Raw genomic sequence first — 24219 nt, forward strand, 5'->3', positions numbered from 1 at the left:
GGGAGGGAGGGGGAGCAGCGGCACGCAAATCAGCTGTTTCATGTGCTGCGGCCGCTCGGGATCTCCCCCTCCCTCCCTCTCTCCCTCCTAGGCTTGAGAGCCTGGGGGAGGAGGCAGGGCTGGGGAATTGGGGAAGGGGCGGAGTTGAGGCGGGGCCGGGGGTGGGGTAAGAAAAAAACGGGGGTGGGGGGTGGCCAAAATTGTTTTTGCTTGGGGCGGCAAAAATCCTAGAGCCGGCCCTGCGGCCAGCCCCTCTGGGAAGGAGCGCAGTAGCCTCACCCCATGCCATCAAACAGGGAAGGGGGGGGGGGCATATACCAGTGAAATGTGACCCCAGGGCAGGGGACTGGCTGGCTCAGGTGCGGGGAATGGGATACAGGGCCTTTCCCCTCTGGGGAGCACCAGCTGTGGTTTGGGGTTGGGTCACACGTGGATCTGCAAGAGATTCTGGGGCATATGGGGCTGGTGGGTGGGGGATCCGAACCCCCTGACAGTGTCCCTGCTTCTCTCCCCAGAGGGGCATCCCCATCGGGCAGTTCTGCAAGGACTTCAATGAGCGAACCAAGGACATCAAGGAGGGGGTGCCGCTGCCCGTGCGCATTGATGTCAAGGTGAGACACCCTCCACCCCCTGCAACCCACACCCCAGCACACCCAGAGACACACACAGCACAACCCCCGCCCAGCGCGCACGCCCCAGGAACCCCACACCCTGCTGCCCCCCACTACCCCCCAGCCCTGCTGCCCATGTGTATTGATATCAGGGGGAGGCACCACCACACACAGCCCTATCCTGCTCCACCCCATCACTGCCACTGGGCCAGAGCACACCCCTCTGCAGTGGGGCAGGATCTGTGTGTGGCAGGTTACTGGGGGGGTCTCCCTTTGGGGTGCAGAAGGGTCTGGGCTACGTCTCCTCAGGCAGAACCCCAGTTTAAGCCCACCCCCTCAATGTGTTGCAGCCAGATAGAACCTATGAGATCCAGATCAACCAGCCCACGGCCTCCTATTTCCTCAAGGCAGCCGCCGGCATCGACAAGGGGGCAGCACAGACCGGTGAGGAGATGAATGGGGGTGACGCAAACTGGAGGGACACAGAGCAGGGAGGGGAGAGGCCCAGACTGGTGGGGAGGGACTCGCACAATACGGGAGCAGGGCCACACAGGGTGGTTAGGGCAGGGGTCCCACCGATGGCGGGGGGCAGTCACCCTGTGCTCTGGGGGTGCCCACGCTGCCCTCTGTGCTGAACCCCAGCTAGCACATGGTGAGTGGCACCCAGGGCCTCCCTCCACTTCCCTGCTGGCCCTGATGCCCTGTGAACAGGTGTTGGGGGGAGAGTTGGGCCCCCAGGATTCACCCCCCCACACACGCACCCCCTCTTGGAGATGCCCTGCAGCAAGTGCACCCCATAGAAAGAGCCTGTGGGTCCCCTGGACTGCGTCTGACCATGGCACACGGGGAGCTGCAGGTCAGGATGGAGGGGCCTTGCAGGAGGGCTGCAGGTTGGCTGGAGGGGCCCTGTGGTCTGTTGGGGGGCGCTGCAGGTTGGGACATGGGGGCCCACATGGGGTAGGGGAGTTGTGGGTCAGGATGCAAGGGGCCCACAGGGGGCTGTAATGGGGCCCCATGGGTGGAGCTAACAGGTCTCTGGCTGAACAGGGCACGAGGTAGCGGGCATGGTGACCCTGAAGCATCTGTACGAGATCGCTCTGGTGAAGTCCAAGAACTCCAACTTTGTGGTGCGGGACACGAGTCTGGAGAAGGTGGTGAAATCCCTCATTGGCAGTGCCAAAACCCTGGGCATCAAGGTGGTGAGAGAGTGAGTACCCACACAGAGTCCATGGGGGGCAGGAGCCCTGGGTTCCCAGCTCTGGGTGAGTGCAGAGGCGGGGGGAGTTGGCAGGCAGGATTGCTGGGTTCTATGCCTGACTCTGGGAGCCAGGGCTCCTGGGTTCTATCCCCAGGTCTGGGCAGGGAGTGGAATCTAGTGGTTAGAGCAGATGGGGCTGGGTGTGGTCTAGTGTGCTAGATGGGGCTGGGAGCCAGGTCTTCCATGTCAGGCAGGTCTGACCCCTTTCTTCTCCCCCCACCAGCCTCAGTGCAGAGGAATATGCCGTGTTCCGGCAGCAGCGCGAGGAGGCCTTGGCGGTGGCGGCAGCAGAAGCCCAGGCAGCGGCATTGACGGCAGCCTCCAAGAAGAAATGATCTCCAGGACACCCGCTTCCCTAGGGGACTGCAGGACCAGCAAGTCCAGATCCCACGTTCCTGGCCCCCAGGGTCAAAGCCCCACTCTGGGCGTGGGGAGCTGGGGGCATCCCCTCTGGAGCAGCATGTCAGTCTGTCCATCCGTTCCCCCACCCCGGTTCCCCTATCCTGGCCATCTTTGTCCTATGGACTTGCCTCTATGGAGAACGGGAATTAGCCCCACCCCCTGCCACAGGCCCACCCCTCATATCCAATCCTTCTTTAAAATGTGCTGAATTGCTTTGATGCAATTAAAATCCAAACCCAATAAAACCCCACTGTGACCCCCAAACTAGGAGCAGCCTGTGTCTGTGTGTGTGTGCAGGGGTAGGGACTTGGGATATGGGGCCTTTCCCCTCTGGGGGGAGACAGCTTGGATCCAGCCCTAGAGCGGTCAGACTAGCTGGCTCGGGGAGAGGATGGGGGGCAGGGAACAGGACACGGGGCTATTCCCTCATTTCTAGTTCAGACAGCTAGTGCTGCATGGGTTACATATGGGACAGCTCTTTGGAGATTATATTTGTAACCCAAGGGCTGGAAACTAGCTGCTTTATTATTAATGCCAGTTGCAATTCTAGAGAAGGGGACGGTGCTGTGTGCTGAGACATCCGGGGGACCGACCCAGCTGCGGTTCTGTCAAAACTCAGGTTGATTGGAAAGTGGGAGAGAAGCCATTGTGTTACAATATATTGGATGTATTTCAGAGACACCAAACCCAGCTGGGGGAATGAACAAAACAAGAACAAACAATCATCAAGAATCATAAATTCAACATAATGTATTTTGGACGGGAAACATAAGTACCTTGTCCCTCCCCAGGGTCTTGGTTTACTGTATTAACTCAGGAAAGGGACTCAGGGGTGGGGTATGGCTCTGTTTATACAGGGATCCTGAGACCTGGCCCCCTCTGGGGTGGGGCAAGGGCACTGTGTATACCAGGATCCCTTGCCTGGAGCTGAGATGCGGCTACCTCTGGGGTGGGGCAGGGGGGCTGTTTATACCAGGATCCCTCACCTGGTGCAGAGATGCAGCTGCCTCTGGGCTAGGGCACATCAGCTGGGTAGTATCTATAGCATCATTTCACAAGATTTTAAGGTGAGACATGAAGGGGAATCAAATCTCTATTTGAAACTAATAAGCAGGTGAACAGACAGACTAGAATTACCTGGAGCTGGGACACAACGTGGTTGCTGGGGCAAACAGCCTGCCGCGGGCACCTCCACGCACTCTTGATTGACTGTGAGTTATCAGCATTAAGTGGTATCAATAGGAGTGGGGGTAGGGGAGCCCAGGACTGGGACTGCCAAGGGTGACAGATTGGGATTGAGGGGCAGGGGGCTGGGGGGGGAATGAGAGAAAAGTTGCTGTTTCCTGTTGTCCCCAGCAGGTGGCAGAGTTTATCCACGATTTGCATTGCTGCTGGCATGGAGCAGGGCTTGGGGAGATGGTGGCTAACTTACTGCAGCATGGGGGCCCTGTTTGGGGCTCTGCCAGGGCCGTCCCAGCCCACATCCCATGCTGGCCAACAGCCCCCACCTGCCCAGCCAAAGGAGCAGCCAATGCCCTTTGTTTGAGCCAGCCACAGGGTTATGCTGCCTTGAGCTAGACAGCAAGAAAAGGGGTGTGTGACTGGGGGGCGGGTGTGTGGATAGGGTGCAGTGTGTGCATGGGGGTGCAGGTGTAGTGTGGGGGTTTGTGGATGGGGTGCAGTGAAGGGAACAGGTGTGGAGTGGGGGTATGTGGATAGGGCTGCAGGTTGGGGGGTGCAGTGTGGTGAGTATGGGGATGGGGTGCAGTGTGTGTATGAGGGATGTGGTATGGGGGTATGTGGCTGTGCAGTGGGGGCGCAAGGTGTGGATAGGTGTGCAGTGAGGGATGCAGGTGTGGGGGATGCAATGTGGGGGGTCTGGATGGGGTTCTGGGGTGTATGGATGGGCTGCAGTGGAGGGTGAAATGGGTGGCGTGGGATGAGGATGGGGTGCCAGTGTGAGGTGGAGCAGTGTGGCGGGTTCTGGGATGTGTGTGGATGGGGTGCAATGGGTGGTGTGGGATGTGGATGGGGTGCAGTGGGGGCATGCAGATGTGAGGTGGAGCAGTGTGGAAGATCTGGATGGGGTTCTGGGTGTGTATGAATGAGGTGCAATGGGTGGCGTGGGATGTGGATGGGGTGCAGGTGTGAGGTGAGGTTCTGGGGTGTGTGTGGATGGGGTGCAGTGGAGGGTGCAATGGGTGGCGTGGGATGTGGATGAGGTGCAGTGTGGGGGGGTGCAGGTGTGAGGTGGAGCAGTGTGGTGGGTTCTGGGGTGTGTGTGGATGGGGTGCAGTGGGGGGCGGCAGGTGTGAGGTGGAGCAATGTGGCAGGTTCTGGGGTGCGTGTGGATGGGGTGCAATGAGTGGCGTGGGATGTGGATGGGGTGCAGTGGGGGGCTGCAGGTGTGAGGTGGAGCAGTGTGGAGGCTCTGGATGGCGTTCTGTGGGGGGTGTGGATAGAGTGCAGAGGGGTGCAGTTTGTATGTGGGAGTGTGGCTGGGGTTTTCTGGCCAGTCTCATCCCTTCCCATTCATCCTCTGGCTGTGGGTGGCACCCCTGGCCCAACCAGCCACCTCAGCTCCCAGCCCAGCCCTTGGCAGAGCGAGGCCCCATCTCTCCATGCCTCTGCAGCCAACACTCCCCGCCTGGTCTGATCCTGGGTCTGGCCGGCTCTGGCCCCTCAGTGCTGGGGCGGGGCAGCTCCACACCCCAGGAATGGGGTCCTCTGGGGTAGCCTTGGGGCTGATGCCAAGGAGCCTCCCCACCCCACGCACACCCCGTCCTCTCCCTGAGGAGCTCAGCTCTGCTAGCCCTGGCCCCTCTGCCTGGGCCGAGTTAGTGCCCAAGGGGATGGAGTTTGTGTGACACCTGGCTGGGAATGGGGCTGAGACCTGGCAAACTTGTTCCATGTGGGTCAGCATAGCTGGATCAGAGCAAGCTCCACACACACATACCCCCCGAGGGGAAAGGGCCCGTGTCCCAATCCCCCTGTCCTGGGGCTGGATCGGCTGTACAGAGGGAGGAGTTGGGGGTCAGGGAGTGAGGGGAAATATTTAGTTGGGGGATGGGGAGGGACTGAGAGATATGGGGAGAAATTTTCTCTGGGGGGTGACTGCTCCCTGCTCGTTCCCCACCAAAGCACCCCACTCCCAAGTTCCTCGCTTGTTGGTGCTGCTGCTGCCGTAGCAACGTAAGAGAGTCTCTAGGAGACGGGTTTCTGTTGCTAGGGCTGCGTGGGCGAGGGATGGAGGGGAGGCTGCCGCAGAATGGTGGGGTGGGAGGTCAGTCCCACATGGGGGGCTGTGCCCATTTACACACACATCGCCTCCACCCCACCCAGAAACCTGGACCCCCCCATGCCCACGGAACCTCCCGAAGACACGCATTGCCCCCATGAACACGCAGCCCCATGAGACATGCAATGCCCCATTCACACGCAGTCCCCCCAGAGACATGCATCTCTGCCATGCACACACATCACTCCCATGCACACAACCCACCGAGACATAGATCACCCCCAAGTGCACACACCTCCCCCCAAATACACAGATCCACACACCCCACCCCCCACACACATGGACCTCCCATCCACTTGCATCTCCCCAAGATGAAGTGTGCACTGCCCTGCACATGAATGCCCGTACACACCCAGACCTACAAGGACAGATCTAGAGCTGTTACACATGCCTCCCCCCCTTCCCATTTTGCTGGGCATGACCCTGGTGCTTAGGTCCTGGCATGGCTGGGGCATGGTCTCTGCCCCCCATCTACCCCTACCCTCTGTGCTGCCAAGCCAAATCTCACTCCCAGCACCTGCTCTGAGGAACTGGCCCCAACTGCCAGAATGGAAACCTGTGGGGGTGTGCTGTAGAGGTCTGGGGGGCAGTGGGGTGGCAGGAGGGGTTTGTGTGAGGGAGGGGGTCTGTGGTGGGCAGTGGGGTGGAGGGAGAGGGTTTGTGGGGTGGGGTGTAGAGGTCTGGGGGGCAGTGGGGTGGGGTGTAGAGGTCTGGGGGGCAGTGGAGTGTTGGGAGGGGTTTGTGTGAGGGAGGAGGTCTGGCGGGTGGGGTGTAGAGGTCTGTGGGGGGCAGTGGGGTGTTGGGGGGGTTGTGTGAGGTAGGGCGGTCTGTGGGGGTGGGGTGTTGGGGGGGTTGTGTGAGGTAGGGGGTCTGGAGGTGGGTTGGAGAGGTCTGGGGGGCAGTGGGGTGTTGGGAGGGGTTTNAGGGGGTCTGGAGGTGGGTTGGAGAGGTCTGGGGGGCAGTGGGGTGTTGGGAGGGGTTTGTGGGGTGGGGTGTAGAGGTCTGGGGGGCAGTGGGGTGGCAGGAGGGGTTTGTGTGAGGGAGGGGCTCTGTGCGGTGTGGTGTAGAGGTATGTGGGGAGCAGTGGTGTGGAGGCAGGGGTTTGTGTGAAGGAGGGGTCTGGGGTGGGAGGGGTTTGTGTGAGGGAGTGGGTCTCTGGGTGAGGGGTCAATGGGGGTAGGGTGGAGGGGTCTGTGGGGGTGGGGTTGTAGAGGTCTGGGGGGTGGAGGGGGAGGAGTCTGGGGGGCAGGAGAGGGGGAGGGGGGCCACTGTCACACCTTGCTCTGTTGTTGCAGTGAACAATCCCCCTGTACGCTGTTGCCATGGTGATGTGATGCAGGTGGGGAGCAGTGACGTCACAGCTGCATCTCTGCCTTTTTCCTATTTTGGCAGCAAAAAACGGATTCTCCCCCCCCCCCCCGCCCCCGCATCCCTGAGCCATGGCCGCAGGCTGGAAAGGGACTGAGAGCAGGGGGGGGCGGGGGATGAGCCAACCCTCTAGCTCACACTCCTCCGTCCATCCCTCCCAAAAATACCTCCCTCCCCCTCTCTGTTGCTATAGCGTAGGTCTGCTTCTCTCTTGGTCACCCTGGATCTAAAGCAAGGAGCAGCCGTGGGGATGCTGAGCTCTGACGTAACTCATTGCTGGTGCTCTCCTCTTGCAGTCAGGGCTGACCCTAGTGCCCCAGTCCTGCCCTAAGGGGTGCTGTGTGCAAGGAGTGGGATGGGGCGCTCACAGTCAGGGCTGGCCACAATACCCTGCAATGCTCCTTTTTTTTATGAACCGTGGTAGAGCATTTCTATGCATCAGTCGGCCAAATGCTTTGTCACACTCCAGAAGCAGCAAGGATCCCTGTGTGAACAGCCCTGCATCCCACCTCAGCAGTGGTCACATCTCAGCTCCGAGTGAGGGATCCCTGTATAAACAGCCTCTGGATTCCACCCCAGAGGTGGCTGCATCTCAGTGCTGAATAAGGGGTCTTCAAGTACATGTATAAGCATAGTGCTCTGGGATTGGCAGGTACTGTTCTATAATAGCTTGGAGCTGCGTGGCTCTCCTCATTGCTGTATCGGAGTGTTTGTCAGACACATTTAGATGTCTGTAGGTTGCATTCTGGCTTGATTATGTCTATAAAAGTGCAGGTTGGGTCCAGCACGATGTCCTCGCCCCAGGACTCGCAGGAAATTGGGCGTGAGGGTTTTAAAATAGATTCATTTCAGCCTCTGCTATTTTGCCTTTTATTTACTCCTTGTGTTTTCAAAAATAGCTCCATGATCTGCTGGCTTTTTAATCAGAATTCCTCCCAATTTGGGTCTCAAAGCACCTGACCAGCATATGAATATGAGTCAATTCCTCCAGCACTGACATGCAGCTGCCTCTGGAGTGTGACAGCTGTTTATACAGAGACTCCTCACTCTGGTGCTCAGATGCAGTGCCCTCTGGGGTGGGACACGGGCTGTTTCTACAGGTACGCTTCACCCAGTGCTAAGATGCAGCCCTCCTGGGGTGGGGTATGGCGGCTGTTTCTACAGGGATGCCTCAACCAGTCCTAAGATATAACCCTCGCTGGGGTGGGGTGTGGGTTGTTTATATGGGAATCCCTTGCCCAGCACTGAGATGCTGCCACCTCTGGGGTGGCAGATGTTTAATAGTTCACAGCAGTGGCGAAGGAGTTTGACAGGGAAGGCTGCCTGCAGGAGGGCAGCCCTAGAACAATATGACATTGGAGGCACTATTCACTTCCTCTTCCCCAGTCTCCTGGGTCAACCACGTGAGACCGCCTTGTCCAGTATTGCCCTCCCCTCTCAAGCAGTCTCTAACGGTGCATCATTCCTAGGAAGGTGTAAAGTCTATATTGTGTTCCCAGTTCTGGGAGGGAAGTGGGGTCTAGTGGGGGCTGGGAGCCAGGATGCCTGGGTTCTGTTCCAAGACGGAAGAGAGTGGGGCTGGTGGGTTAGAGCAGGGGGTTGGGGGCCAGATTGGGCTTGGTGGGATTGAAGAACCAGCCCATTCAAATCCTGAAACCCCATTCTGCATTTGTATTGATGGATAGATGTTGGGGGTGGCTGGGTCTGAACTTCCCACGCTGGGGGGGGGGGGCTGCTAGCCAATCCCACTGGCTCTGGCCCCCCCGGCCCCTATCTCCTTTCGCACATTGGGTCTATAAAAAGCCTCCAGCCCCTCTGTATTGCGAAGCCTCTTGTGCTGGGAGGTGAAGCTGTGGGCGGGTCTCCATGGCAACTGCTGAGATATTTTCGATGAAGAAGGGACCTTGGTAGATATTTTTCTCGCTCTCCCCTCCCGCGCCAGCGGGGGACGCAGGGAGACATGAATGTTCAGAGCTATATAAAACCTGGGAGTGGGGCTAAAAATAGGAGCAAAGAGCCTTTTTTGGTGGGGTAAAGACGCCAATGGCAATTGGGGGGGTAGGGCGGCACAGTCCTTCAGCCCTTCTGGGAGCCACAGAGCAACAGCAGCCAGACTAAGGCAGGGGTGTGTGATCCCCACTCTGCAGGGGGGGATAGAACCCAGGAGTGCTGGCTTCCAGCACCCCCAGTCTAAACCACTAGCCCTCTGCCCCAGAACTGGAAGCAGAACCCACTGAAAACACTAATAGAAAACACGCAGTCATGGTACTCTAGGAAAGACAGGCCCCAGAGCTCATTCCTAACCCCCCGAGCCAGCCAGTCCCCTTGCCTTGAAGCCAGACTGGTGCCAAGGTCCACTAAAGGTGAAAGGCCCCATGTCCCATTCCCTGCCCCCCTGAGCCAGCCAGTCCCCTCCCTGTGGCCCGATTGGAGCTGGTGCCCCCTAGAAGGGAGCAACCCTATACCCCAGTCTCTGTCCCTCTGAGCTAGCCAGCCCCCCGTATCATGCAGGGGTTCTGAGTGAGGTGGGGGATTGGCAGGCTGGACAGGGGAGTAGAAATCGCTCATTTTGTGTTTTCAAAAGCAACAGGTGCGAAGTGGCAGGGGGTGATTTTATTTAAGCAGGTTAACACAATGGCTCCTTACCATACATTCCCTGACCCTGCCACTGTCCCCCTTCCACATGCCCCCTTCATAGCCTCCACTTACTGCCATTGTGTCCATGCCCTTGCTCAACTAACATGCGCTCCCACCAATCTGTCCTCTGCCTGCGTTCTGACGCGGATGGGACGCTTGCAAGCTGCATTTAGAAACAGTTACCTGGAAAATTGTCCTCAGTGCTGGAGCATCATCAGGACATTCACCAGCACCTGACACCTGATAAAAGGAATCTGGAAATGACAGCAGCTCCCAGGTAGAGCTAGCCAAGGCCTAGGCATGGGCCCTTTCCCCTCCAGGTGCCAGCCCAGATATGGCCTGGGACTGGCTGGCTCAGGGGGAAGGCAATGGGATATGGGGCCTTTCCCCACTAGGGGGCACCAGCTCTCATCCAGTCCCCAGGCAGAGGGATCTGGCTGGCTCAGGGTGTGTGTGTGTGGGGGGGGTGGATGTAATACAGGGCCTGTCATTTCTAGGGTGCTACAAGTGTGTGTGGGTGTGGGGATAGCATCCTGCCTGTGCCTGTGTGGTGGCATGTAATGGCCAGCATATGGGTATGTGTCTGTGCGATGACTCACATGCCAGTGACTCTCAGCATGTGTTCTATGTCAGTGCATGACAGCTTGTGTGTCAGTGTGTGTTACTACATGTTGGTGCATCAGTTCCTAGTGGGGCGTGCTGGTGTATGTCACTGTTTGTCACTCCATGTCAGTGCACGAGGTCCATGCCTGGCCATGTTGAGCTCCCCTCGGCGTGAGCTCCGGTGTCTGACTGGGATAGAAGGCAATGTCCCCATGTCCTGTCGCCAGCTGGCTGGCACTGCCTATCCCCTCCCCCGGCCTGGCTCTGGCAGGGACTGGCTGTTACGGGGCTGAGTCGCTGAGCCACTCACTAAATCACACAGACTCCAGAGCTATTTTTAGCCTCCAGGATTCTCTTTTTAGTTGCTTGATTCAGATCCTGAATGAAACACCAGGTGGGGGGTGTGTGAAAGGGCCCAGCAGGCTCCCAGAACAGATGGGCTTGGGATCAGCAACCCCACCCCTGGTCCCCTCTCTCCACCAGGGGGTGACTCAGCAGTGATGCACTCTGAGTCATTTGGCTCCCAGATTCCAGCCACAGCTGAAGAGCAGAGCTAGCCAACCCCTCCCCCGACCTGCCCACAGGGCCGTGCCAACCCCCACCCCTCACACACACTGGGGCTGAGCTACTAGAGATGGGTACAGAGAGAAGATAGGCTGTGGTTTTCAGCTCATTGGGAGCAGGGGGCCCTTTCCAGGTAAAAGCAATAGCACTGCACCCCGTCCAGTGGGAGGCAGCAGGCAGGGAAGGGCTGGAGGTGGGGGGAGAGAGCCTGCAAACACAGCAGCTCATGTGGGTGGGGGGCTCCCAGCAGGGTTAGGTGGGATCCTGTGTTTGGACTTAGAGGGCACAGGGTTAAAAGGGGCCCTGGTGGGGGTGGGGCTCTTCCTCTCGGGGTAAAATGGCTCCTGGAAAGGAATCCTGGCCCTGGGACTCCATGGATGACAGTGAGTGGAGCCTGCCCTTTCCATAGCAAAAAGAAAAGAGAGGGAACGAGATATGTGTCCTTCCCCTCTAGGCAGCGCTGGCTGCAGACTGTGGGGACTGGCTGGGCATAAGGTTCCGGGAATGAGACATAGGGCCTTTCCCCTCTAGGGGCACCAGCTCTGATCCAGTTCCCAGGCAGGGTGGAGTGGCTGGCTGAGGGGAGGGGGGCTGTGGAAGATGAGTAGAGAGGCTGAACAGGCCACAGAGCCCAAATTCTGGGCAGGTGGTCGTGGGGTCTTGCTTTGGTACTGCCCCTGGTTGGAGACCTTTCCCGGGATGCTGAATGCTGCTCTGGTGTCAGCAGGGCTTTAAGGTCCCCTTGGGCCAGCCCCCATCCAATAGCTCACTGCCCACCCCAGACCCAACCCTGCTGGTGCAAAGTGATGACCCCAAGGGAACCATATCACTCCCCCAGCTCAAGATCTGGTCCTGCAGCTTGACCCAGAGACATGGGGCCATATCAGCACCACAGATGGCCCTGGGGTGAGTGCCCTGGGGCTGCCCCACAGCACATCATCATCCGGAGCTCCCAGACAGTGCTTCTGAGCCACTCACCCTCTGGAGGGACTGGGCTGGGACCGGCTGGCACATGCGACTCCTCCCCTTGTCTGCATCCTGCATAGTAAGAAGAGAAGAGGTTAACCTCTAGTGCCCTGTGCTTCAATTCCAGTGCAGTAACTGTAGGGGTGATGTCTGGTACATAGAGCAGGGAGCTAGGGGGTCAGGACTCCTGGGTTCATCCCCAGCTCTGGGTAGGGAGTGAGGTCTAGGGCATTAGATCAGGGGAGCTGGGGGGGGTCCAAGACTCCTGGGTTCTATCTGTGGGTCATTCCATTTACCAAGGCACTGGGTGAAAGGAGCTGTTTACTTGCCACACATCCTTGTTGTGCCTTCTCCTAAAGTCAGAGACTCCCAGAAATAGATTTTCTCAGCCTAGGATGGAAGCAGCCATGCGGCATTGGCGGGGCGCGGGCTGCCTCTCCCGGTGCTCAGCTCTTTCCTTTTATAGGAGTTAAGGCTTCGGGTCCACCCCCACAATCCAAAGACTCTTTTCTAATTCATGATGCGCCCACTCAGCTCTGAGCTGAGCTGGGTTACGCTGCGAGGGCACAGCCCTAGATAACAGGCTGACGTCGGTGCTGCAAGCCAAAAACAGAAAAAAGCTCCCATTGTGTCTATTTATAGCATCACATTCCTAAAGGATAGAAAGCTGGTGGCTGTCTTCCCACAACTCAGATCAATGGCATCCTATAATACACCCAAGGAAGCTGACTCCCAGCCCCCCGACCACTAGATCCCACATGGCTCACAGACATAGATGCTGGAACTAGGGGAGCTGCCTCACCCCTTGGCTTGAAGTGGTTTCCATTATATCCAGGGTTTACAGTTTGGTTCAATGTGTCTCAGCACCCCCACTATACAAATTGTTCCAGCACCCCGGCTTGCAGAACCAGGGATAGAACCCAGGCGTCCTGGCTGCCAGCCCCCCGCTCTAACCCATTAGACCCCACTCCCCTCCCAAATCCAGGGATAGAACCCAGGAATCCTGGCTCCCAGCTTCCCCTGCTCTATCCCAATAGACACCCCTTCCCTTGCTCTAGTGGATTAGAGCAGGGTGGGCTGGGAGCCCCAGGACTCCTGGGTCCTGATGGCAGCTCTGGAAATGCCAGGTTTAACTAAACTACCAACTTACAAAACAGAAGAGTGGAGAAATTCTGCAATAGGCTCAAATCCCCAGAGGGCCCGTCCCTGCACAGGGAATTCGCTGAGAATCGCTGTTGTACATTGCACAATGGCAGTGAACAGACCATTGAGAAACTAGAGACAGGGCCTAGCCTTTAAAAGGTGACTTTGGAAAGTTGTATCATTCCTTAAACTGCCTAAATAAGGAAAGCAGTGTAAAACCACCCATATACAGCAGCCCTCGTGTGGGTGCTGGGGGTGCCCCAGTTCCCTGTAGCATTAGAAATCAAACAAGTGTGCTAATAGCTGTGAGAGATTTCCAAAACAGGTGCAAAGGCTTTCTGGGCAGTGAAGGGTTACTCAGCTCGGTACTTTCTTTCCTAATATGGAAGACAAGATTATGCAAAACCTAGCTACCCAATTTAGGTTACTCCATTGAGCGTGGCACTTCAGCTCTGTTTCTCTGCATTTGACACAATTGCTCTCCTAACAATGCAAGACACATACTGGTGTGGGACTTCTTTGGGCTTTTCAGAAGTTGGCTTTATTTTTATCCCCTTTGGAAAAACATTATTTTAATGTCACTAAGATTAGCAAAAGTAACCCCCCAAACTCGCCCAGCATTGCTCTGTGGAAATGCTCTTAACTTCTGGAGAGACATGCTACCTGGAGGGCGTGGGGGGCTTAAAACAAGGCCTCTGTATGGAAAGGCAAAGAAAAAGAAAACAACTGCAGCCATCAAAAGGAGTTAGTTGTTTACAGACCAAAAATATACTTTTAAAGAATGTATCAAACATATTCCCCGAGACAATGTTTGCATATTTTAAATTACTACTACTACTTAAGTCCCAGGCAGACTGCAAAGAGCTACAAAATAATCTCACAAAACTGGGTGACTGGGCAACAAAATGGCAGATGAAATTCAAGGTTGATAAATGCAAAGTAATGCACATTGGAAAACATAATCCCAACTATACATATAAAATGATGGGGTCTAAATTAGCTGTTACCACTCAAGAAAGATCTTGGAGTCATTGTGGATAGTTCTCTGAAAACATCCACTCAATGTGCAGCAGCAGTCAAAAAAGTGAACAGAAAGTTGGGAATCATTAAGAAAGGGATAGATAATAAGACAGAAAATGTCATATTGCCTGTATATAAATCCATGGTGCACCCACATCTTGAATACTGTGTGCAGATGTGATCACCCCATCTCAAAAAAGATATACTAGAATTGGAAAAGTTTCAGAAAGGGGCAACAAAAATGATTAGGGGTCTGGAACGGCTTCCATATGAGGAGAGCTTAATAAGCCCGGGACTTGTCAGCTTGGAAAAGAGACAACTAAGAGGGGTTATGATAGAGGTCTATAAAATCATGACTGGTGTGGAGAAAGTAAATAAGGAAGTGCTATTTACTCCTTCTCATAACACACAAACTCGGGGTCACCAAATGAAATGAATAGGCAGCAGGTTTAAAACAAACAAAATGAAGTATTTTTTTCACACAACACACAGTCAACCTGTGGAACTCTTTGCCAGAGGATGTTGTGAAGGCCAAGACTATAACAGGATTCAAAAAAGAACTAGATAAGTTCATGGAGGATAGGTCCATCAATGGCTATTAGCCAGGATGGGCAGGGATGGTGTCCCTAGCCTCTGTTGCCAGAAGCTGGGAATGGGCAGCAGGGGATGGGTGACTTGATGATTACCTGTCTGTTAATTCCCTCTGGGGCACCTGACATTGGCCACTGTTGGTCTGACCAAGTATGGCCATTCTTATGTAGACAGATGGAAGGGGAATGGATATATAGAGGGGTGGATGGATGGATGGATGGATGGATGGATGGATAGAGGTGTAGATAAATGGAAGGGGTGGATTTATAGGGAGTAGATAGATGGAAGAGGGATGGATGGAGAGAAGGGTAGATGGATGGATGGATGGATGGATAGAGGAGGGGTAGAGGGGTAGATGGAAGGGGATGGATGGATGGAGAGAGGGGTAGATGGATGGATGGATGTGTAGATAAATGGAAGGGGTGGATTTATAGGGGGTAGATGGATGGATGGATGGATAGAGAGAGGGGTAGATAGATGGAAGGGGGATGGATGGATTGATAGGATTAAATTAGATTCCCCTCAGAATACTGCACCAAGAAGTCAGTGTAAGAGTTAATGTTTGACTCTGGGAAGGAGCAGGGGCAGACTCAGCCTGGAGCTAGATGTGATTCCAACAGTCAAGTCTCTCCTCTGGCTGCTTTTCTCCTAATTCGGTGCAGTGTGTTTCTGTGCCTGCCTCCTCCACTCCCCCTCCCTCACTTGAGCACGTCACTGAGGAGAGGGTGACGTGTGGCTCCCCCAGCACATAGAAGGAGGGGGGAGAGGGGAGGGGGGAGCAGCTCCCCAGCCATGTCCCTCCATTGATCTGAGCAAATCTTCCCGCCCCACTTTCCTTGCCATGCCAGTGCCCACACTCCCAGCAGCCTATAAAAGCCGGGATGTAGGCTGAGGCTCTCAACCAGATCTGCCGGCAGGAATCTGGGAGCCACACAGCCAGCCAGACGGACCGACCGACCGCCGCCAAGCGCCGAGCGTGGAGAAGCCCAGATGTACCGCTCCACCAAGGGCGCCTCCAAGGCGAGGCGGGACCAGATCAACGCCGAGATCCGCAATCTCAAGGACCTGCTGCCCATCCCGGAAGGGGACAAAGTCCGGCTCTCCTACCTGCACATCATGTCGCTGGCGTGTATCTACACCCGCAAGTCCATCTTCTTCGCCAAAGGTAAACAGCACCGAGAGTGTGTGTGAGCGAGAGAGACGCGTTTCCTGGCTGGCACTGGGCTGGGAGAAGTGAGGAGCCAATGTGCCCAGACAGATACCTGTTAGACACCAGTGCCCGGTGGGTGTCTGGCTATGGGGCGCCTCCAGCCAAGGGGGCTGGGGTAAAAGGCTCGCGGCACTGTCCGTGGTGCTGAAGCTACATGGCCTTGAGGCACTGAGTCCAGGTCGCTGTCCATGGTGCTGCCCAGGTAGCGGTAGGGTCGCTGTCCATGGCTCTGAAGCTGCAGGCTTCTGAGTCAGTGGCTGCCGCGGGTCGCTGTCCATGGTACGGCCGGGCTGCAATGCATGGAAATGGCTTTGTATCCTGACTCCCTCTCCTCTTCCACAACAGGTGCCCTGGGAGGGCTGGAGAGCCTGCTGTCATCCCAGGACCTGGAAGAGTTCGTGCAGACGCTCCCAGGCTTCCTCCTGGCGTTCACCGGCGAAGGGAAGCTGATCTACGTCTCGGAGAACGTAGCAGAGCACCTGGGACATTCGATGGTAAGGGCTCAGTCGGCGAACCGGTGGCTGGGTTATCCACACACCGACTCTTCCGCTCCTGTACATACTACAGAGTTGGGGGAGAGAGGGGATGTGTATGGGGATGGATGGATAGGTAGAGGGATGCATGTGGAGATAGATCGATCGATAGATAGATATGGGGATGGATAGGTAGAGGGATGCATGCGGAGGTAGATAGATATGGGGATGGTTAGGTAGAGGGATGCATGTGGAGATAGATCGATCGATGGATAGATATGGGGATGGATAGGTAGAGGGATGTATGTGGAGATAGATAGATAGATAGATAGATAGATAGATAGATAGATAGATAGATAGATAGATAGATAGATAGATAGATAGATAGATATGGGGATGGATAGGTAAAGGGGTGACAATTTCTAGAGTTAACCAGTGAGGATCTCACTGTGTATTTCCCCTGTGCTTGTTGTTAAGCAGTGTTTCTAACACAGACACTGATAGATTGTGGAGCTGTGGAGCATAAATACACAGCTTCCTGCCAAACGCCGATCTGTGTTATATGACCACATAGAAATCCTGTGTGTTTTGCCAACCCTCGTGCTTCAGCTCCGAGCAGCCTGTTCCTTGTGTTGCATGGCAGTGTGCGCTAACATCTCTCCATTACCTCACCCCCCAGGTGGACCTGGTAGCCCAAGGAGACAGTATTTACGACATCATTGACCCCACCGACCACTTTGTGATGAGAAATCAGCTGGCGCTGCCCTCCCCGACTGATACAGGTGGGTCCCTGTGTGATTGGGGCTTGCGTTGAAATTATTCTGCATGCGATGCCACTTGGGAAGAGCATGAAAACTGAGAAGGAGCAGAGCGGAGGATCTGAGCAGCCGGCCAAGGAGGGACAGAGGGTAGAGACAGCCATGCAGAGTATGCAAATAGACATAGAAATGAGAGAGAGCGCAGCCACTATGGGAATCTGAGAGGGGGAGACGGATGGGTGGCTAGCTGGGTGGACGGGTTTATATAAGGCTGGGTGGGTAGCTAGAGATGGGCATGTGAGGATAGATTCATTCCTGTACTAATCTAATATTCCTGGAGTTGACACTCCCCAGTGCATTAAGTTCTTCTGTGAGCTCCCTCCCCACGTGCCCAGACTCCCTACGTTTGCCCCACACACTCACCATCTTCTCCCCTTGCTGATTTCCAGACCGCTTGTTCCGGTGCCATTTCAATACCTCCAAGACCGTGCGGCGCCAGAGCGCGGGGAACAAGTTGGTGCTAATCCGAGGCCGCTTTCACCAGCCACCGTCCGGCTCCTACTGGTCCACCAACCCCGTCTTCATGGCCTTCTGCACCCCGCTAGAGCCCAAGCCACGGCTCAGCCACAATTCACTCTTCCTGGCCTCCTTCGAGAGCCGGCACACCAAGGACCTGGCCATCCTGGACATCTCAGAGAGGTGAGGAGAGGCTCAGCCTTCAGCACAGGGGGAGGAGGGACCTTCTGGCATGTCCTGATTTAGGGCATAAGGAGTTGTGTGAAGGGGTTAGGAAGAAAATCAGGGGTGGTTACCCATCTCAGCAGGGTGCCTTGAACCCTGCTCTGGACAGCTGTAAAATATGGGGTACCGGGATAGATGGGCCCCTGAGCTGAGTCTATAAACCAAACCCTGATCCAGGTCAGGGGCCCTGATCATGTCAGGAGCTCCACAGACGCAGAATGAGAGACAATCCCTGCTTCGTCTGTTCAAAGCGCAGGAGGGGAAACCGAGGCAGCAAGAGTGGGAAGGACTGGCTCAAGTGGAGTGGCAGAGCTGGGAGGAGAACCAGGAGTCCTGGCTCCACCTCTAACCCACTTGACCCAACTCCCTTCCCAGTGCCAGGGGTAGAAGCCAGATGTTCTGAGTCCCAGCTCTGTGCTGCTCTGTGGGTCGTTCTCCGCTCCTCGGGAGTGCTCAATGGTCTCCTTTGCTTGGCTCCCCTGCAGTGTGATCTTCCATCTGGGCTTTGAGAAGAGTGAGCTCCTATGCCGGTCGTGGTACAGCCTGATGCACCCAGAGGACCTGAGCCACGCCTCAGCCCAGCACTGCCGCCTGTGTGAGTATCCCCCCCTCTCCGCCCCGAGCGACTGAGGGCTGGGCTGGGCTCCTGAGGATCCGTGACACTAACCCCCTGCCCTCTTCCTCCCCTGCAGTGGGCGATGCTGGTGAGCCACAGGTGGAAATGGTCGTCCGACTCCAGATCAAGAATGGTGTCAGCTGGGTTTGGATCTACTCCCTGGCACGCATGGAGAGCGCTGAGATCCCCGTCACCTGCCACAACTACATCATCAGGTAACTACATGCAACCAGCCTCTTCCTGGGTTACAGGGCCCCAAGCCAGACTGAGGGTCCTGGGCACTCAGCAGCTTTTGGGTTTGGGCTAGAACCCAGGAGCCCGAGGCAGGGTCAGGGACCCCATCGGGCCTGGAGTTGCATAGCCCCTGACAGAGATCAGACCCAGCACGAGAGACGGTCCCTGCCCCAAAGAGCTCGCAGTCTAAATAGACTGATGGTGTGAAGGCGCCTGCCCAAGGTCAGGGGCTAGGAATAGAACCCAGGCGTCCTGACTCCTTGTCCAGAGCCTGGTCTGTGTGTCGTGGTGCAACAGGCGGGTGTATTGGAGAGCCCCGAGCTGGGGGGGGGGGTCACTCCTGCCAGCTCCAGCACTAACCCTGCCTCCCTTTGCTCGCTAGTGACTCGGAAGCTTGGTGCCTGCGTCAGCAGCTGGCCTCGGAGGAGCCGCAGGTGGCCTACGTGCTAAGCGCCGCGCCGCCCTACTCCGAGGGGCTGCTGTCCCCGGCGCAGCTCTCCAGCCCCGACCAGGTCTTCACGCCCCTGTCCGGCACACCCACCGGTGCCGCCCCGCTGCCCTCCTTCGATTTCGCCAGCCTGGAGTATGCAGAGGGCACCAGCCTGAGCCACGAGGGAGCATCGATGGCCATGGAGCTGGGCAATCTCTCCTCCATGGAGGAGGCCTCCAGCTCCACCCAGGGCCAGCCAGGCAAAGACACCGAGTTCAGCTACGTGTTCTTCCCCACTGCCTACGAGCCGGCCTTCCGGAGGGACAACCCAGGTGGCTCCGCCAAGGACTTTGTCTGCACGCCTCCCTACACGCCCCACCAGGGCTGCACCTTCATGTTCGGGACCCAGGAGTCCTACCCTCCCACCACAGCCACCTCCCCTCCCACCACCACTTCCTCCGAGCTCCTCTACCCTCCGGAGAACTGCAGTGCTCTCTATGAGAAGTTGCCGCCCACTCCTGACAGCCCCGGTAATGGGGATTGCACCGTCATGACGCTGCCGGAGGTCAGAGCCCCCCTCTATATTGATGTGCCCATGGTGCCCGAGGGGGTGCTCACCCCGGAGGCCTCGCCCATCAAACAGACCTTCTTCAGATATTCTGAAAAAGAAAAGACTGAGATTGACCTGCTGGCCAGGCAAATCAGCAGCTTGGCTGAAGACTTCAGCTCCTTCCAGTCCACGGAGCTCTCCCTCCAGGCAAAGCAAGGCCAGGTCACCCGCAGCTCCTCCCTGCCGGCCGGCGTGCCCAGCCCCTGCCTGGACTTCCAGCCCCTCAAGAGCTGGAGGAGCATTGACTTCTCCTTCCTTTCCTGCCCCGAGGAGAGCCTCCTGGAAGAGGACACCGTGGAGAACCTTCTCCAGGACCTGTCCACCTCTCTGTTCGAGAAGAGTGGCGCCGGTGTCCGGTGCCCCCTCCACCACCACTTCTGTGGTGGGAACGTCAGTAGTCCACTAAGCTTGGACGCCGAAGAGAGCGGCAGTGGGACCTTGGCTCCCTCGCCCTCCACGGACCTGTCTCCAGAAGAGCAGTGCTTTCTGGAAGAACTGGCCTCCTATGAAACAGTCTTTGAGACATGTGCCTCAAGGTCGCCCTGTGATGGGTTAGATGAGTTGTATCAACTCCAGAGCCACCTGCAAGACAGCTTCCATGAAGGTAAGGGGCAGAGGCCGTGCCAGCTGGGGGGAGGTCAGTGCAGGAACTCAGGCTGCATGGATATGGACCTTAGGGATCCCCTGTTGGCCACCCATTTGCCCCCACCATGGGGCACATCAATCTTCCGGGGCGGGGGAGGGCAACCCTGCACTGCAGCACATCTGCCACCAGTTAAGGCACATGCATGCTGCCCCCTGCCCTCCAAAATGTAGCCCGTCCCTCCCCGGTTACGCTTGCCACAGCTCCAGTTAGGCTGGGTGGCCATTTCCAAGGCTGCTGCCAGGGCACTACGTAAGGCAGAGGGCCCCGTCACGCCAGGCACTGCACCAACCTTAACTGAGATCAGGGTCTCCGTCACCCTGGGCACTGCACAGACACTGTCCCTGTCCCAACCTCTAGACATAGGCAGGATTATCCTCCCCATTTTACAGATGGAAACTGAGGCCCAGAAAGAGTCAGTGACTTGTCCAGTGTCACATGGGGAGGCAGCAGTGGAGCTGGGAACTGAACCCAGGTGTCCTGAGCACCAGCCTGTAGCATTCACCTCAAGGCCAGCATTGCAACATGGTGCTTCCACTTGGGGATAGCACATGAGCAACTGGCAAGGGATTGAGCAAGTGAGGGGCTGACTCTAGTGGGTTACAGCAGAAGGGCTGGGAACCAGGACTCCTGGGTTCTACCCCAGCTCGGAGGGGACTAGCCGTTAGAGCGGGAGGCTGGGAGCCAGGACTCCGGGTGTATCCCAGCTCAGGAGGGGAGTGGGATCTAGTGGGTTGGAGCAGGGAAGCTAGGAGCCAAGACTTTTGGGTTCTGTTCCCAGTACTGAGTGAACATGGACTAGTGGTTAGAGTATAGGATCAGGACTCTTGGGTTCTACTCCTGACCCTAGCACGCTGCATGTGCGAGTTTCCCCCTCTGTGAAAGTAGGAAAGAATAACCTCTCCCAGGTAGCTATCCTGGAAGGAAACTTGTGGAGCAGGTCGCCCTCTAGTGGAGATCCATGAGGAGGCTGGTCCTGGCTCCGTCAGGCCTGACAGCGGTTGGGGAGAGCATATTCTGTCTTTGTGGTGGGAGCTGGCTGGGATGCCCCACGTGCCCTCTAACCCCTCGCCCCCTTTGCTTTGTGTCTCCCTACAGATGGAAGCGAAAGTGACCCTTCGTTCTGAAATAAGTCTGTGACTTACTTCACCAAGTATGGCATATTGTCATATTTTGAGGAGCTTCTTCCACCTATACTCGAGCTGAGACCTGACTCCGTGCACATCCGGAGGGGGCGCCAGGCTGGGCGTCCCTGGGGTGAGCTTTGGGCGAAGAACTAGCATTTTTATAACCCCCCCTCAAAAAAGACCACCATCGTGCTGTCGAAGCTAGAGTTGCCAACCAGAGCTCTTGAAAGGACCATTGTACGTGGCTTTACACATAGAACTGTATTCACTCGTAGTGAGTATATGTATGTAATTTAATAAGAAATACTACGGTCGCCTCTCCCCAAGGCCTGCGCCCCCACGTGCATTCAACCCAGCGTTGGAACAAGGCACGGGGGTGCCTGGCTTTGGCCTCCCCACCCCTCTGGACCCCTAGAGAATGGTGGGCGTAGGTGGTATCTAACCTACCGCAGTAAGGGCCCATGGCTGTTCAGGCATTTTTTGGCAATTGCATTTCTGTTCCTGACTCAAAAAAAAATCCCTAGATTCAACTGGCCCAGCTCTGATTTTTCTCAGAGCTGCCTGGGCAAAATACAGTGTTTGTGGCTACGTCCATTTCACCATGAGGCTTCTGCTGGGATTCTAGGCTGGGACTGTCAAAGCTGGCTTGAGCACAGGCTTTTGCACAGGGGCAGCTGAACAATGAATAAAAGGCAAATGTTTAAGTGGGGAGGGTGACTGACAAATGGCCTGGGGATGTGATGGACTCTCCATCATGTGGGCTGTAAACCCAGATTGGGTGACTCTCTCTAGCCTGACTGGACTCAGTGCTTGGGTAATGGGGTGACATTCTCCAGCCTGTGTTATCCATGTCAGACAGGATCTGAACCTAAGAAGTCATTACCCGAAGGGACTGACATTCCAGCCCCTGGTCCAGCTTTGAGACTCTCAGCCTTGAGTGAGATCGTTGTTTAGCAGGAGTCATTTTAATTGTTGTTTCATTTTGAAATGTCACCCATGAATGTTAACTCACCCTGTCTGGAATAATCCCCGCAAGCATCTTCCAGATCAGAGCTTAACATTGTCACCAGAGTGAGCTACTCAGAATGATTCCTGGCACCAGAAACACCCCTCTCCCCCACCTGGGGCGGGCGGGGCGGGGTGAAATATACGAATGTAGAACAGAAATGTTTATAGATATAAATATATATAGATCTTTAATTTTTTAAAAAAACACAAGAATGATTTTCTAACTTCTCCAAAGTGGGATCCTGAGTTGGGCGCAGTCTCCGTGCCATGACAGGGATATACTGTGAGACACCAGGATCCATGGGGGTTTTCCCCCCTTTCCTTTCTTTTTGGGGTGTTGATAAAAAAAATAAACAAATGTTAAGATGTGACGCCCAGAAAGGCGCCATTGTCGCTAACCGTAGAGTTGTCTACGCTCAAGTATCAGGATTGAATCCTCTAACTCTTTACCAATTCGCACATTGCCGAAATGTGGAGTATTGTAAGACACATGTATATTTGTAAAGGAAAACGACGGGATTTCTTTTTTTAAAACAAAAAAGATCATTGTGTCCATCGCTGTACATATATCTCTATATTATATATATGGATCATTGTGCACCAGGTCATGGACAACGTGGAGTCGTTCTTCGGTGTGTGTCGCTGTGAGTGCATTTGTAATGCCAAAATCTTTGTAATAAAACTGAAATTAACAAAAATTATGTGGGGCATTTCTTAAGCTATCTCCTCGGGAGAGGGTTAGTAATTGTATTGTTGGGCTGCATTTGAGGTCGGTGGCCCCCATTGTGCCAGGAGCTACACAGACACCTACCAAGACTAGAGATCCTATTGCACCAGGCTCTGGACAGACCCCGACTGAGATCAGGGCCCTACTGGGCCAGATGCCCCACAAACTGATCCCAGAACCCCCATGGTGCTGCTAATTGCACAGATCCTGAGATCGGGGCCCCTATTGTGCCAGGTATCCCCATATCCTGTGAGCCTGAGCGAGGATTCCCTGGGTCTCTGCTACAGGGCATGGCATGGTGGTGACCAAGACCTCCTCGCCCTTCCCCCATCTTAGCAGCGCTGCTGCCCCCTGCAGGGTGAAACCAGACCTGTTCTGCTGTGCATCAGCCCTAGGGTGACCAGATAACAAGGGTGAATAATCGGGACAGGGGGTGGAGGTAATAGGCACCTATATAAGAAAAAGCCCCAAATATCGGGACTGTCCCTATAAAATCAGGACATCTGGTCACCCTAGCCCCCATGTCAGCAGCACCAAGGGCAGGGTGGCCTAGTGCCAGGTTAGTGAGTTAGAGCCCCCACCCTCAGCACATAGATTAGGTGGGGGATTGCTAACCTGTGGCTGTGGTGATACAGCTACCTCTGGAGTGGAGCACAAGTGCTGTTTATATCGGGATTCCCTCATCTGGCACTGAGATGTAGCTGCTCCTGGGATGGGGGTAGGGGCTGATTATACAGGGATCCCTCGCCCAGTGCTGAAATGCGGCTGCATCTAGAGTGGGGTGTGGGAGCTGTTTCTATAGGAACCCCTCGCACAGCACCCAGATGCAGCTGCCTCTGGGGCGGAGTGCAGGAGCTGTATAACAAGCCAAGTGGATGTGGGGAAAACAGTAGACACGCTATATCTGACCATTAATAAAGAGTTAGTCCCCACTGGCATTCTCATAAGCAAACTAGGGAAATAGGGTCTAGATGAGATTCCTATCAGGCAGGTGTACAGCTGGTTGAAAGACCATACTCAAAGGGTAGTTCTTGATGGTTTCCCTGTCAGACTGCAAGGCAATATCAAGTAGGATCCCACCGGGGTCTGTCTTGGGTTTGGTACTATTCAATATTGTAATTAACAACTTGGCTGGTGAAGTGGAGAGTATGCTTATAAAAGTTGCTGGGAGGGGCTGCCCA

General features: G+C 55.7%; 2 protein-coding genes and 1 long non-coding RNA gene across 3 annotated transcripts in view; 2 read left to right on the top strand and 1 right to left on the bottom strand.

The window, feature by feature from the left end:
- The window catches only part of MRPL11 (mitochondrial ribosomal protein L11), a 13721-nt gene extending 11186 nt beyond the window's left edge, over positions 1 to 2535 (top strand). The window contains exons 3-6 of the mRNA XM_034777216.1: positions 516 to 611; positions 962 to 1055; positions 1659 to 1818; positions 2093 to 2535. Coding sequence (XP_034633107.1) covers positions 516 to 611; positions 962 to 1055; positions 1659 to 1818; positions 2093 to 2204 — 462 coding nt within the window. The 3' untranslated portion in view covers positions 2205 to 2535. The remainder of the gene's footprint in view (positions 1 to 515; positions 612 to 961; positions 1056 to 1658; positions 1819 to 2092) is intronic.
- Positions 2536 to 9364: 6829 nt separating this feature from the next.
- LOC117880746 lies at positions 9365 to 12168 on the bottom strand. The gene is made up of 3 exons (XR_004646610.1): positions 12004 to 12168; positions 11720 to 11779; positions 9365 to 9807 (listed from the first exon to the last, which is right to left on the bottom strand). It is a non-coding gene; the product is annotated as an uncharacterized LOC117880746 (long non-coding RNA).
- Positions 12169 to 15114: 2946 nt separating this feature from the next.
- NPAS4 (neuronal PAS domain protein 4) lies at positions 15115 to 22978 on the top strand. Its single transcript, XM_034777950.1, has 8 exons — positions 15115 to 15626; positions 16017 to 16165; positions 16824 to 16926; positions 17352 to 17601; positions 18129 to 18238; positions 18336 to 18474; positions 18876 to 20137; positions 21275 to 22978. Exons 1-8 carry the CDS (start codon positions 15452 to 15454, stop codon positions 21301 to 21303), a joined length of 2217 nt encoding a protein of 738 aa, XP_034633841.1. The 5' UTR covers positions 15115 to 15451; the 3' UTR covers positions 21304 to 22978.
- The last annotated feature ends 1241 nt before the right edge of the window (positions 22979 to 24219 follow it).

This window comes from Trachemys scripta, chromosome 7 (genome assembly GCF_013100865.1).
Source record: "Trachemys scripta elegans isolate TJP31775 chromosome 7, CAS_Tse_1.0, whole genome shotgun sequence".
Taxonomy (NCBI): Eukaryota; Metazoa; Chordata; order Testudines; family Emydidae; genus Trachemys; species Trachemys scripta.